At 37.3% G+C, this 13891-nt stretch overlaps 1 protein-coding gene across 1 annotated transcript in view; it reads right to left on the bottom strand.

The window, feature by feature from the left end:
- LOC128645715 (ecto-NOX disulfide-thiol exchanger 2) overlaps positions 1-13891 on the bottom strand; it is a 270444-nt gene that overhangs the window by 178011 nt on the left and 78542 nt on the right. The window contains exons 4-7 of the mRNA XM_053698920.1: positions 11496-11603; positions 8901-9017; positions 3534-3740; positions 2922-3155 (exon numbers count right to left, since the gene is read on the bottom strand). Of these exons, the coding sequence (XP_053554895.1) occupies positions 2922-3155; positions 3534-3740; positions 8901-9017; positions 11496-11603 (666 nt within the window). The remainder of the gene's footprint in view (positions 1-2921; positions 3156-3533; positions 3741-8900; positions 9018-11495; positions 11604-13891) is intronic.

The raw sequence follows: 13891 nt of genomic DNA, 5'->3' as shown, positions 1-13891 counted from the left end.
ACGAACCTGAATTGGAAAGTTAGGAACAAAAACAGAAGATGTAGTTATTATTCATTTATTGAGGGACTTGTTTTCTCCTTAGGTACCTTGTCAAAGTTCATACAGAATAAATGGGTAGTCTACAGGAGCAGTGCTTAAGCATAAAATACGTATTATCACTAGGATGACAAAGTCACAGGTGTGGGACCTATGGCAAAAAAGGGTATGCTTCTTTACACTGTCATACAATTATCTCAAATATTCAGGAATTGAGTTGAGTTATAAAATATAACTTGTATTAGTGTTGGTTAAAAAGACAGCTTATGTATGTTTTACTGTTTTGCTGTCCTCACTTTTAATAAAAACACATCTCCTTTAGGTTAATATACTTTTTCTGTTTTTAAGTTGGTTACAATTGTGCGAACCTTAAGTTTTTATGTATGTACGTTGAGTCATTACTAGTTGTATTTTCAAAAGAATTAATAGCTATATATGTGGCTTGTCTGAAAAATACAATGTATTGGCTAAGTAAATTGTCTAAACAGGTTTTATACCATGTATATTACTTTTAGTTCTAGTATATTTACTCCAAATTTTTTTTTTAAAGAAGCATACCCTTTTTTGCCATAGGTCACACACCTGTGACTTATGTCATCCTAGTGATAACTAACCAGAACCCTGTCTTCCAAAAGACAGATCAAACTAGCTCGGGAGACTCCAGAAAGCCTCACTAGATGCCAGAACAAAAGGGCATCATCAGCCAACCATGACCAAGTCGGAGCCCGAAAGAGAACAAAAAGTATCTTGAGAAACAGAAAACTGCACAGACGACTAAGTAGCATGCTATAGTGCAGTCAAAGATAAAGAGGAAAAAAACCCTTGTCCAGCTCCCCAGCTGGAGGGAACTGAGTTTGCCTTAAACCGAAAAAGAGACAGAGGCGCCTCCCTACGAGAACCCTGCAGCTCGGGAGAAAAGGAACCAGCAAAATCCAAGTTCCTAGACAAACACCCCTCCGTGGAGGGAAAATTCAGAGATTCAAACCCCCCCGAGAGCCCAGAGAGCACCTAAAAAAAAAAACTCTGGGAAAAGGACACGAGCAACCGACAGGAGACGATTAACATCCCCAATAGTCTAGCTCGAAGCACCATCTGAGGACATATTTCCCGACTGATAGAGGAGAGGGTCCCCCAATAAGTCGAAAAGATGACGGATTAGAACGCACAGCTGCGCGATCCGATAATGAAAGGTGCAACATGGAGGAATATTCACCCCCGGAGGGGACTGAATAGACCCACCCAAAGTCTGGACACCCGGGATAAATCGGGCAAGAAAACAACCATGCAGAAACCTCCGGTTCCTGCAGGCGAACCAGCGCCATCAATATATTGAAGCGGAAATGACCCGCCATCTCCAGGGGAAACAAACCACCCTGTGCGGAGGAAGAATTAACATTAGGGTTACCCGCAAATGTAGAGGAAGGGTGCTGTTGGGAATCCGCCGCTTGAGGGACAGAGCCCCCAGAGGCTGATGGCTCATCAGGCCCCTGGTTCCCCGAGCCCAAGGAACCAGGCGCTCTAAGACGGCACAAGAGATAGGACTGATAAACTTGCGTCAGTGGGGCCGAAGCGCCTTCCTCACAAGAGAAAGAATCAGAAACGACAGTCTCAGCTTCAGAATTCTCCATGGTTAAAACCAAAGAGAAAAATAGGACTATATAAAAAACAAACGGCACCTCACACCCACAATGGCTGGGGCACTCACCACCTCCTATGACCAGATCCAAAAGAAGTAGAAAGTCTTCCCCGCCACACGATCAGGAATGCAGAAGCGTAAAAACCCAGCGTAACAACGCCCGGTCATAAGGTGAACCGTAAAGTCCAAAAAAGTGCGCCAGAAAAAGACGGCAACTAGGCCCCACTAAATCATTCAAGCAATTCTTCTGTCTCAGCCCCAGAGCCAATACCCACTACACAAAGCAGGGAGATCACATAAGAGACATGATTATGGAATCTCACCCTGTTCACAAATACCCCCTAAGGAAGGAATTACCCCATGATTCTCAGATCCGTACAGAGGAGTCTCACTGAGACCCATACCTGTCTGTCACATAACAACATCACCTTCATATTGATAAAATGAAACAATCTTACCGGAATCTACGCCGTGGAAAAGGAACAAGGCCCTTCAAGTGTGATGGATAGTAGCGTTGCCTCCGTCATGGACTTGAGAGAAGACAGCAGGTAGCGAAGCGAAGGATCGGCAACGCCAAGTGCTAGAGGAGTTGGTAATACAAGTCGGGATGGTGTCGCAGAGAGAACTCCCACTACATCTCCGGACTCTAACATTTGCCCAAGCCCTCACTGAGAGACTAACAGGACTACTTAAAACTCCTGTCCCATTGCGAAGAGTACTACCCTCCATGAGAGACACACTTTACGTAAAAATCAATAAAAGTATTTTCTTTATAAATTCAAACTTCTGACACTTCTCTGTCAACCTCCTGGGACAAAAGGAAAAGAATGACTGGGGGATAGGGGAAGTGGGAGGAGTATTTGAGCCTTTGGCTGGTGTGTCTTTGCCTCCTCCTGGTGGCCAGGTTCTTATTTCCTACAATAAATGTGGCTGTTGAATCTTTCCCATTAGGAAAAAAATAATGTTAATGGAATAGTCTTTCATTGTTTTGGTATTAAATGTTATGTGATAATCACATACATTTTATGAAGACTGAAAATAAACCTCTTTTGCTACAAACAGAAAATCCTAAAGGTTAGGCTTCATTCTGTTTCAAAAAGAACATTTTATTGCTTATTCCAGTTGAAGTTTACATCGTTTGCTAGCGCTTTCATGACAGAGCATCATCACTGATACCTGGATTATAGATAATAAATCTTAAAACTATGCTCTCTCCTACCCCTCAACCTAACTGCCCCTTCATGTTTACCTTTCAATCTCTCTGCCAACACATTTCCTGCATGCTCGCAATAGGCGAGGACAGGTGGAGGTGATGGAGGACGCAATCTCTGTTCCTCCAGCCGGCGGCGATGCCTCTCCTCCCTCTCAATTGCCCTCTGGAGACACTCCCACTCATACTGGTCATCTCGTGCTTGAGAATAATCCACATGGAAATGACCGGTGTCTTTCCGATCAAGACTTGAGCCCAGACGAATTTTGTACCCTAAAGAAGTTAGGAAAATAAAACTGATGACATATATCCACTAGGCAGTTAAGAAAATACAGCAACTTGAAGTGATAAACAAGAGGAGCAGAAAAAAGGATGTCATCCTATTACTAAGGCAAATGCAGGGCACTTGACCACAGCAGATTAGCCCAGCATTTGGATGTAAAGAATAATAAAATAAAAAACAGACTCCATCCCAGCACAAATAAAAAGTATCTACCTCAATGGACAGCTACAAATCCCACCTAAGGATTTAATGAGGGGAAAAAATGCCCAAGCCCAGTACAGCAACAGATACAACATACACATCAAGTATTGCTTTTCATAAAGAGAATTTTCTTAAAGCACAGTACAGAGCCTGCTTTCTGCACTCACCAGACAGATATAGAGCCCTCTCCACACTTTCTCCATCAGAAAATCTAATATGACAGAAGCTTTTGCCTCCTCGACGGACAGTCAGGATTTCCCCAAATTGACCAAATACTTCACGTAGTGTGTGTTCACTAGAATTCTCCGGCAGACCTCCTACAAATATTGTCTTACATCCAGGGGGTCGTACTCTCGTTGTCGGGGGTGGCAAGTCTGAGGAATGTCACATTACACAGATTTCAAGATACTTATTTTGAAGTAGTATTCATACATCCTGGTAACAGTTTTTATTTTATGTCTTAAGAGATAAAATGCATGTTTCTTGTTTCTAGACTTGTATTAGAGAAAAAAAAAGAGAAAAGTATTTACAAGACATTATTGTGTTGCTGCAGAATAATCTCTCAGCCAAGTCTATACATTTTTAAATCAAATTAACATCATGGCTGAGATTGTTTTTAAATAGCCATCACGTGCCTTATAAGAATGAGCCAATCCAGGCTTGAGTCTACAGCTGACAAGGCTAGCCCTGGTATATAACAATAGTGCAGACAGCACTAGCCCCACCACTCTTCTCAAGTAACAAGAAAGTATCCCAAATGTAAATAAAGTCAATACGGACCAAATGCACTGTCACATCAAATGTTATCGATATATACAGGGTGGTGCTGGTCATATTTGTACAATGTGCATTGTTTTGCAGTTATCAGATATAGCTCATAATGTGCATTTCAAGTTCTGAGAATTAGAAAATCTAAAATTGTCATAGCCAAATTAGAGGAAAAGGGGCAAAATAGACTATTGCAAAGTTGTTATACTATGCACAGCTAAAACAGTTTATCTTAAAATCTCAAGCTGTTTATGGTCTCTTTAAATAGACAAGACATGCTAACATTTTCAATCACAATTTAAAGTGATCGTAAAAAAACTTTCCCCTTTTTAAAATCAGATCCGGAATGTTAGTGATATTTTAGATGAAGTTTCATTCATCAGTTGTAATGAAGATGGCTATAAAACTTACTTTTCAATATAAATATGTAATTCAAATTCCCAGCGCTCTGCCACCCACTTCAAAAGAAAAAAAATTCTGTGAGCTAATGGTTTCAACTGTTCTCCAATCAGCGCTCTAGCTACAACAAAAGTGCCATATGGGGAGAGCGCCGATTGGAGAACAATTCAAACGGTTAGCTTACAGAAAAATTTACTTTTGAAGTGGATGGCAGAGCCCGGGGTTTAAAAATGTCATATCTATATTAAAAAGCTATAGTGCAACTTCATTAAAACTGATGAATATTATTTGATGAATTAAACTCTATCTAAAATATCACTAACATTACAGATCGGATTTTAAAAAGGGGAGAGTTTACCATCACTATATTTAAAGTAATATAATACAAAAGGTTTTGCTTTATTACATTATTAATATAAAGCCATAGCATAATAACATTAACCAGTCCACTCATTTATAAGCAATAATCACCCACAAATAAGATTGGTCAAGAACATAGAATGAACCAGAACCTTTTGTGAATACAAGACGAATGTGTGTGTGTGTGTGTGTGCGGTCTATCAAAAACCAGTGCAAATTAATATAAAAAGTGATCAAAGAGTAAAGTATATATAACATTATTTAATGAAATACAAACTTTAGCTATGGCAAAAAATGATCAATTATTCAGGTACATTCATTATTATGTATTAACTAAACACAGGATAATAAACCATTGTATTACAACCAGGGATGTCCTATCAATGTACTTTCTCAGTTGCATTTGCTAAATAGTGAGAGGTCATTTCCATGTAGAAAATGAAATACCCTACAACGTTTTTACATAGAAGTTACCTCAGCACAAGGCGTTGTTATAGTTATTAATGTGCATTTAAACTGTTCCCTAAAAGCAATTTAGAGCAGTTACATTTGACAATATGGTGCACAGCTTATCAGCGTTTTAAGGAACTAAAATTAATAATACTGAAAATAAAAATAAACATCCTGTCAGTGTTTTATAAATAAATATTATAATAAGCAAAGTTTTCTAGCGGTAGGTAATGAAAAGTATCCAAACTGATCCAATTAGAGCATATTATTAGTAGTAGTAGCAATAATAATAGACAAGACATAACTCAGGGTAGAGTGAATCCTACCTAGTTAATATATTTAACAGGGTCCATTAAAGCAATGGATTTAAATAACAATATAATCCCATAAAATAACAGACTATTGAGCCATGAGCTTAGTTTATTTTTTGCACCTATTTGAGGACATTTTGAAACAGAACACAGTTATTAGGAAGTTTTACTCTTTAGCCCAGTGTTTTTCAACCAGTGTGCCGTGGCACACTAGTGTGCCGTGAGAGATCCTCAGGTGTGCCGCGGCAGACTGACAACAGTGCGGGGGTGTCCCTCTTTCAAATTTTGAAATATTGGGAGGTATGTGATAGGCTCATCAGGCATCATTTACAACCATGACATTGACATTCATTCACAGACAATCATGATTGTTTGTGAATGAATGTCAATATGTCCTGTATAGTTTGTAGGAGGCATGGCATGACAGCACAGTACAGTGTATATATATATATATATATATATATATATATATACATATATATACATATACACTGTATATATATATCCTGTATTAGGCTACAATGTGTGATTTTGTAAAATTTTGGGATGGTGGTGTGCCGCAGGATTTTTTAATGTAAAAAAGTGTGCCACAGCAAAAAAAAAGGTTGCAAATCACTGCTTTAGCCAATAAGCTTCTATTCCACAGCACAGTTGTGTACAAGCATGGGCTCATTGTTAGGTTAAACATCAAAATAAAAACCTGTAACAACCTTTTTTTATGTTTAAACAGTTCTCTTTCATATGAGAGATTAGAGAAATACATTTTCGGGAGTATAACATCTCTTTAAGTCCAAGATAGGTAACGTATGTTTTTTTTCCCCTGTTAGCAATTGGAAATCCCTTCTGCAAATTACCTCCTAATTTACCATTTCAAAATTTGTATTTAACTAACTTTGAGTCTATCACACAGTTCTGAAACCTTTAAAAAATTCTTTAAATATAAATATATTGCATAAATAATATACAGTATCTCACAAAAGTGAGTAAACCCCTCACATTTTTAAAAAAAATATTTTATTATATCTTTTCACTTTGCTACAATGTAAAGTAGTGAATGTACAGCCTGTATAACAGTGTAAATTTGCTGTCCCCTCAAAATACCTCAACACACAGCCATTAATGTCTGAACCGTTGTCAACAAAAGTGAGTACACCCCTAAGTGGAAATGTCCAAACTGGGCCCAAAGTGTCAATATTTTGTGTGGCCGCCATTATTTTTCAGCACTGCCTTAACCCTCTTGGGCATGGAGTTCACCAGAGCTTTACAGGTTACCACTGGAGTCGTCTTCCACTCCTCCATGACAATGCCCCACAGATGCTCAATAGGGTTTAGGTCTAGAGACATGTTTGGCCAGTCCATCACCTTTACCCTCAGCTTCTTTAGCAAGGCAGTGGTCGTCTTAGAGGTGTGTTTGGGGTCGTTATGTTGAAATACTGCCCTGCTGCCCAGTCTCCGAAGGGAGGAGATCATGCTCAGCTTCAGTATGTCCCAGTACATGTTGGCAATCATGGTTCCCTCAATGAACTGTAGCTCCCCAGTGCCGGCAGCACTCATGCAGGCCCAGACCATGACACTCCCACCACCATGCTTGACTGTAGGCAAGACACACTTAATTTGTAGATGATCTATTTATATAGACCATAAAGTTTTGTTTTTTGTTTTTTTAAATGTATAGTTTTGCTTATTTTTAAATAAAATTGCTCTGATTTTCAGACTCCTAACCAAGCCCCAAAGGTTTTATGAGAATACCGTCTGCTACCTTCTCCAGCTTGCTCCTGTTTGTGTAAAGGGTCTTTTCATATTCAAAAGAAGAGGGGGGGGGGAGTGTCTTATTTCCCACTTGCAGTGGGCTTTCCAACTACCTTTTTAACAGAGCTAAAATGAGAGCTTCTAAGTACATTTTTAAACCGTTTTATACTGGATTTTTATATCAGGATCTGTGCATCTTATTCTTTATAGAAGTGTCTATTACATGCAGTTACATGAAAATGAGTGTATACTGTCCATTTAAATATGTGTTTAGTCCCTTTACAATATAATTAGCATTTGTGCAAAAATAAAATGTTCTAATGCATTGTGTTATTGCATTATTATGTCCCTTTAAACAATATTTGCATAGAAGATTAAAGGGACACTGAACCCAAATTGTTTCTATCGTGATTCAGATAGAGCATGCAATTTTAAGCAACTTTCTAATTTACTGCTATTATCAAATTCTTTCAATTCTCTTGGTATCTTTATTTGAAATGCAAGAATGTAAGTGTAGATGCCGGCCTATTTTTGGTGAACACACTGTGTTGTTCTTGCTGATTGGTGGGTAAATTCACCTACCAATAAACAAGTGCTTTCCATGGTTCTGAACAAAAAAAAATGCTTAGATGCCATTTTCAAATAAAGAAAGCAAGAGAACGAAGAAAAATTGATAATAGGAGTAAATTAGAAAGTTGTTTCAAATTGCATGCTCTATCTGAATCACGAAAGAAAAAATGTTGGTTCAGTGTCCCTTTAATCTCTAAATATCCCCCATTGGCAACAAGCACCTAGGAGTGTGCAGTCCCATTCCTTGTAATGCACATGAGGGTTGGCAATGCATTAAAGAGAAGTGAGAATTTAATTTCAAATTAAAGAACTTGCATTTGCATGTTATCAAATAACAAGGGCTGTTCAGCAGCAGGAGTACTGACAGCAAACATTGAGCAAACATCAGTACATTATTTGTTTTAATTATAATTGGGGGGAGGGGTGACAACTAGAAGGTTATCTGCTTGTCTCAATAGATTTTAAACAGCACAATCGCAGCCCATCACCGTTTATGGTGAGGGCTTCCCTCAGCGTTAACATTCAAAGGCCGTTATTGCACTGTTTAAAATCTATTGGGGCAAGCGAGCCTGACCCCCCCCAATTATAATGAAACAAATAATCTACTGAACCTTACTCAATGTTTGCTGTCAGGATTTACAATTAAAGGTAAATTACAGAAAAAATCCTGTAAGTGCGATTGTTATTTACAGGGCTGTTATATGTTTTTAGGAAACATTATTATTCTACTGAGATTTAGTTTAGTATAACATTTACGGTTACTCAATTAGTTAATACGATTACCTATTGCTGCAAAAACAAGTTTTATGTCCCAAAATAATATAAATAAAGTAGTTTTTTTTGTTTTGTTTTTGTTTTGTTTTTTATAAAATAAATACATTTTGTTTTTAAAACACAAAATGCATTTGCACACACTTTAGAACTCACTAGGACTGGGTGGGAATAAAGTGCAGCTTGCGTAGTGGATGATTTCCTTCACCACAGGAGTGTGAGTATGCGTGGGCATCATCAAAGGGTTCATACCGCCAAGACCAGCATCAACCTCTGGAATTATATAAAAAAAAAAAAAAAAAAAGAGGCTTTAAGTATCACAGAACACTTAGGAGAGACACACGCTTGAAAACTCCATGCCTTGTTATGTATTATTTTTGTATCTAGGCTATAAAGGTAATGATTCTTTAGATGTAACCAGTATTATAATTTCTTTTATCTCTATCTCTCTATTTTTTTAAGGTGAGAGAGGTATTATTTTTACTATTTTCTTCTGATGTTAAAGGGACACTGAACCCACATTTTTTCTTTTGTGATTCAGATAGAGCATATAATTTTAAGCAACTTTCTAATTTGCTCCTATTATCAAATTTTCTTCATTCTCTTGGTATCTTTATTTGAAAAGCAAGAAAGTTTAGATGGCGGCCCATTTTTGGTGAACAACCTGGGTTGTTCTTGATGATTGGTGGATTAATTTAACTGACCAATAAACAAGTGCTCTCCAGTGTACTGAACCAAAAAATAGCTTAGATGCCTTCTTTTTCAAATAATGATAGCAAAGATCTTAGCAAGAATGAAGAAAAATTGATAATAGGAGTAAATGATAATGTTGCTTAAAATTGCATGCTCTATCTGAATCACGAAAGAAAAAAAATTGGGTTCAGTGTCCCTTTAAGGTATTTAACATAAGACTTTTATATGCAAATTTTCTTTAAGAAAATATATATTGATTCAAATAATTCTAGGAATTATTACATTTCCCTTAAAAAATAATCTTATCAACTAAATATTTTATTTTTAATTTACAAAATACCCTTTTGTGTATCTAAAAGATCTCATTATTAGGTTCTTATTCCTTATTTTATACATTTAGCTTTCAGTTCCCACCTCCCCTTGGCTTCTCAATTCCACAAATATTTCTAGTGCCACATTAATTTGCATAGCCTTGCGCACATTACAGATATATAGCATATTTTTTTAGTATCCCCTAATGTTAAAATATATATATGCTCACTCTAAAAGCGTTTTGTAACCAGGACATCAATATAAGTTTAAATAGTATATTTAATTCACAATACCGGTGGTTTTAAAATGCATAAAATCAAATAAAAAAACAATATAAATGCTTCTTGTTTTAGACCATGAATACGGTGAAAATGTCCAATTTCAGGTAAACCAATAATAAAAAGGTATAAGGATACACAATCATGTCAGATTCAGACTGTGTCGCTTTTTAATCAGGCTGGGAAATCAAACCATATCCACAATACTATGTATCATACTTAGATTCAAATCCCCTTACCAGTCTTGTTTCGTGTTATCCAATTATCCAACCTGCCATCAGGAAACAAATACACAGACTACCATGGCTCCTGGTGTGATGCTTAAGCTGGGGTTGACAGCTGCCCCATCAGTAACTAAGCAGTTAAGTGTGGGTTTAGTGGGGGCTTTGTGCCTGGATGTGGGGTTTATTGCTCTGGGGGCCCTAGAGTGTGAGGGGTTCTGTCAGGAGTCTGTCGCTGTGAGGGCCATGGAGTGTGGGGTCTAGCACTTTAGGTTGGGGGCTCTGTCTCTGGCCCTTGACGTTGGAGGTCCTGGCCCTGGAGGTTGTGGTGCCTGTTGGGGGCAGAGACGCTACCATGTTCATTTGCATAAATGTAAATAAATGTGCGTCCATAGGAGACAGTGGGGGCCCTTCCCTAATTTTTGCCCGGGGCCCTGATTGGTCTCAGTCGGCCCCTGCCTTTGCGGCTGAAACGCATATTTGGTAACCCTTTTATGTGGAATACTATTTGAAATACTTCACAGAACGCTCTGTCAATTTTAAACAGAACTATTTTCTGTTGCCAGAATACTGGGACCTTATTGGAGGATTGGGATCACATGATCGGAACAAACAACACAATCCCTATCCATACAGATGCCAAAGACACAACCCGCAAACCTCCACAGACCAGCCAGATTGCAAGGTGATTGGCAAGGGTTCGTAAAAAATTGGAGACCAGGGGTCTGGAAGAATTCCTGCTTACGGCAAGTAGTCTGTGTATTTGTGTCCTGATGGCAGGTTGGATAATTGGATAACACGAAACAAGACTGGTAAGGGGATTTGAATCTACGTTTGATACATAGTATCGTGGATGCGCTTTTATTGATTTCCCAGGCAGATTAAAAATAGACAGTCAGAATCTGAAACAAAGTGTCTGAAAAACGCCTGTGTATCCTTATACCTTTATTAGTGGTTTACCATTAATTGGACATTTTCACTGTATTCATGGTCTAACAACGAGAAGAATTTAGATTTTATTTTCATTAGTTTTTATGATCTTATTTAATGCATTTTAAAACCACAGGTGGTATTGTGAATAAAATATACTATTTAAACTTATGTTGATGTCCTGGTGACAATGAATATATATATTTTTACTGTTTTATTTAGATTGCCAACAGAGGGTTCTCTTCCTTCTTTGCTTGCTGGTATATACAACATTTTTAGGAGGTAACCCTTTCTCTTCTAAGTATCCCCTAATGTACCTGGTTGACTTCTCATATCCATCATAGTTATCCCAAGATTTGCCATGGATGTGGCCCAAGCACTGTGGATAGACAGAGACATTGAATCCTCACATAAAGCGGCAGACTCTGAAAGACACAGAGATTATATATAAAAGATTGAAATTGTGAGAACGCAAAGGAAGTGTTCAGGCAATAGTAAAGATGACATAATTGCTCTTTTTATACAATTGTTCTTCTTCAAAAAGCAACTACTGTACAGTTGCATAGTGTAGCATAAAACAGGAGGCATAAAATAAAACAAATGATGGTGAGAGTTCACAAGAACACTTGATTACTTCCACTATTAATTATGCGGAGTAAAAAAACATCCACATAATTCCCATATTTGCTCCATCCATACTCCCAGTAATCCAAAACTGCACTCAGTTATACATATAGACATGTAGAGAAGAGAACCAGAAATACAGAAAAGGGCCAAAGTAGGGTAAATCAAATGAAAAAGCAAATACTGCCGATAGCTATATATAACACCACCATCATGAAAGAAATAAATCAGGTAAGCATATGTTTTGTTTACTCTTCCATAATAAGAGAGAGAGTCCACAAGATCACATGTGGGATCCAAAACTCAAGCAGTGAAGTCTACAAAAAGACCATGAAATAGGGTGGAAGAATACAGAAAGGCAGGCATGTTACTGGTCAGACTCAACGGCCCACAGCACTTTTCTGCTAAAAACAGCCTCAGAAGCATAAACGTCTAAGTGGTAAAATTTGGCAAATATATGTACGGAAGGCCAAGTAGCTGACTTAAAGGGACATTATACACTCATTTTTTCTTTGCATAAATGTTTTGTAGATGATCTATTTATATAGCCCATAAAGTTTTGCTTATTTTTTAAATAACATTGCTCTGATTTTTAGACTCCTAACCAAGCCCCAAAGTTTTATGAAAATACCATCAGCTACCTTCTCCAGCTTGCTCCTGTTTGTGTAAAGGGTCTTTTCATATGCAAAAGAAGGGTGGGGGAGTGACTTATTTCCCACTTGCAGTGGGCTTTCCAACTACCTTTCAACAGAGCTAAACTGAGAGCTTCTAAGTAAGTTTTTATACAGTTTTATACTGGATTTTTATATCAGTATCTGTGCATCTTATTATTTATAGTAGTGTCTATTACATGCAGTTATATGAAAATGAGTGTATACTGTCCCTTTAAAGTGATTATAAACTTTAATGAATTAAAGCCCAGTATCAACAAATAATCTTAAAAACAGGGGCACTTTAATTCATTAAAGTTTACAAAGACGCTTATTTTTTTTTAAATACTTACCATTGCATTAAAGTAAACATAATGCTGATCCTCCGCCCGCATCTCCTGCTTTCTTTAAGATATTGATGACTAATCCAGCTTCCTCCAATCGTTGCGTGCCCCCGTTGGAGTCCATGGGGCACGCTACCATTGGAGGAAGCTAATTTTGCTTGTTGTATCCCCACGTATGCTGAAAATTTCAATACCGAAGTATTGTTATAGAAAAGCTATGTAAAAAAGGTTTATAAATATATTGTTCTCTCAGTGGGGTGGATAGAGCGATACTAAAATGTTAATTTTTCTTATATCTAAGGGCGTGATGATATAAAGCTCTCCGCTCAGATGAGATTAAATAAAATGATCCTTCAGCACTGCAGGATCCCTTGTGAGATTCTAAAAAGTCATATGTTGCTATAGTTTTCCAAGGGTTGTTCCTTACATATCTGGATATGAAGGAGAGACAAACCCGGTGCAATATAGCACTGCATGACATCACAAATCTACTGCATTTACACTTTGTATTTTATATTAATTTAGACTTTAGTTTTATTATTTTGCACTTATTATTTTGTATTTTAATGCATAGAGCTTTTGTATACAACAGTGTATTTAGAATTGTGATTTTACAAATTCTAATTATGCTTTGACAGTTGGTATAATTTTAACAAATTAAGCTCATACTTTGTATATTTATCTGTATTTTTAACAAATTACATTGCAATTTGTATTTTGTCTACTTCAAATTGAAAAAACTGCCTGGCCCAGTTTAAAAAAAAAAAAAAAAAAAAAAAAAAAAAAAGCTTCACTACTTTCCATGGGACGATAAGCAAACATTTTCTAGTTTGGAGAGAAATTATAGTGCAAATTTCACAGGGGGTGAAAGAGAAAAAAAAAGTCGGGACCTGGAAGGCCCAGAGAGATGCCTTCCATATAAAGTAATGATTCTCGTCAGAATATAGAATATCGCAGGGGAGAGAGAAATTAACAGCACACCTGGGACTGATATAAAGTCTCATTTTGCAATTGCAATTTAATTTGCTTCTGCTTCTAGTTTAGTATATATAACTTTCCTATGAGTTAAATAAGTGTGTTGTGAATTTTGAGCAA

This window comes from Bombina bombina, chromosome 1 (genome assembly GCF_027579735.1).
Source record: "Bombina bombina isolate aBomBom1 chromosome 1, aBomBom1.pri, whole genome shotgun sequence".
NCBI classification, from domain to species: domain Eukaryota; kingdom Metazoa; phylum Chordata; class Amphibia; order Anura; family Bombinatoridae; genus Bombina; species Bombina bombina.
The sequence above is the reverse complement of the archived record's forward strand: the minus strand, read 5'-3'. Positions and strand labels throughout refer to the sequence as shown.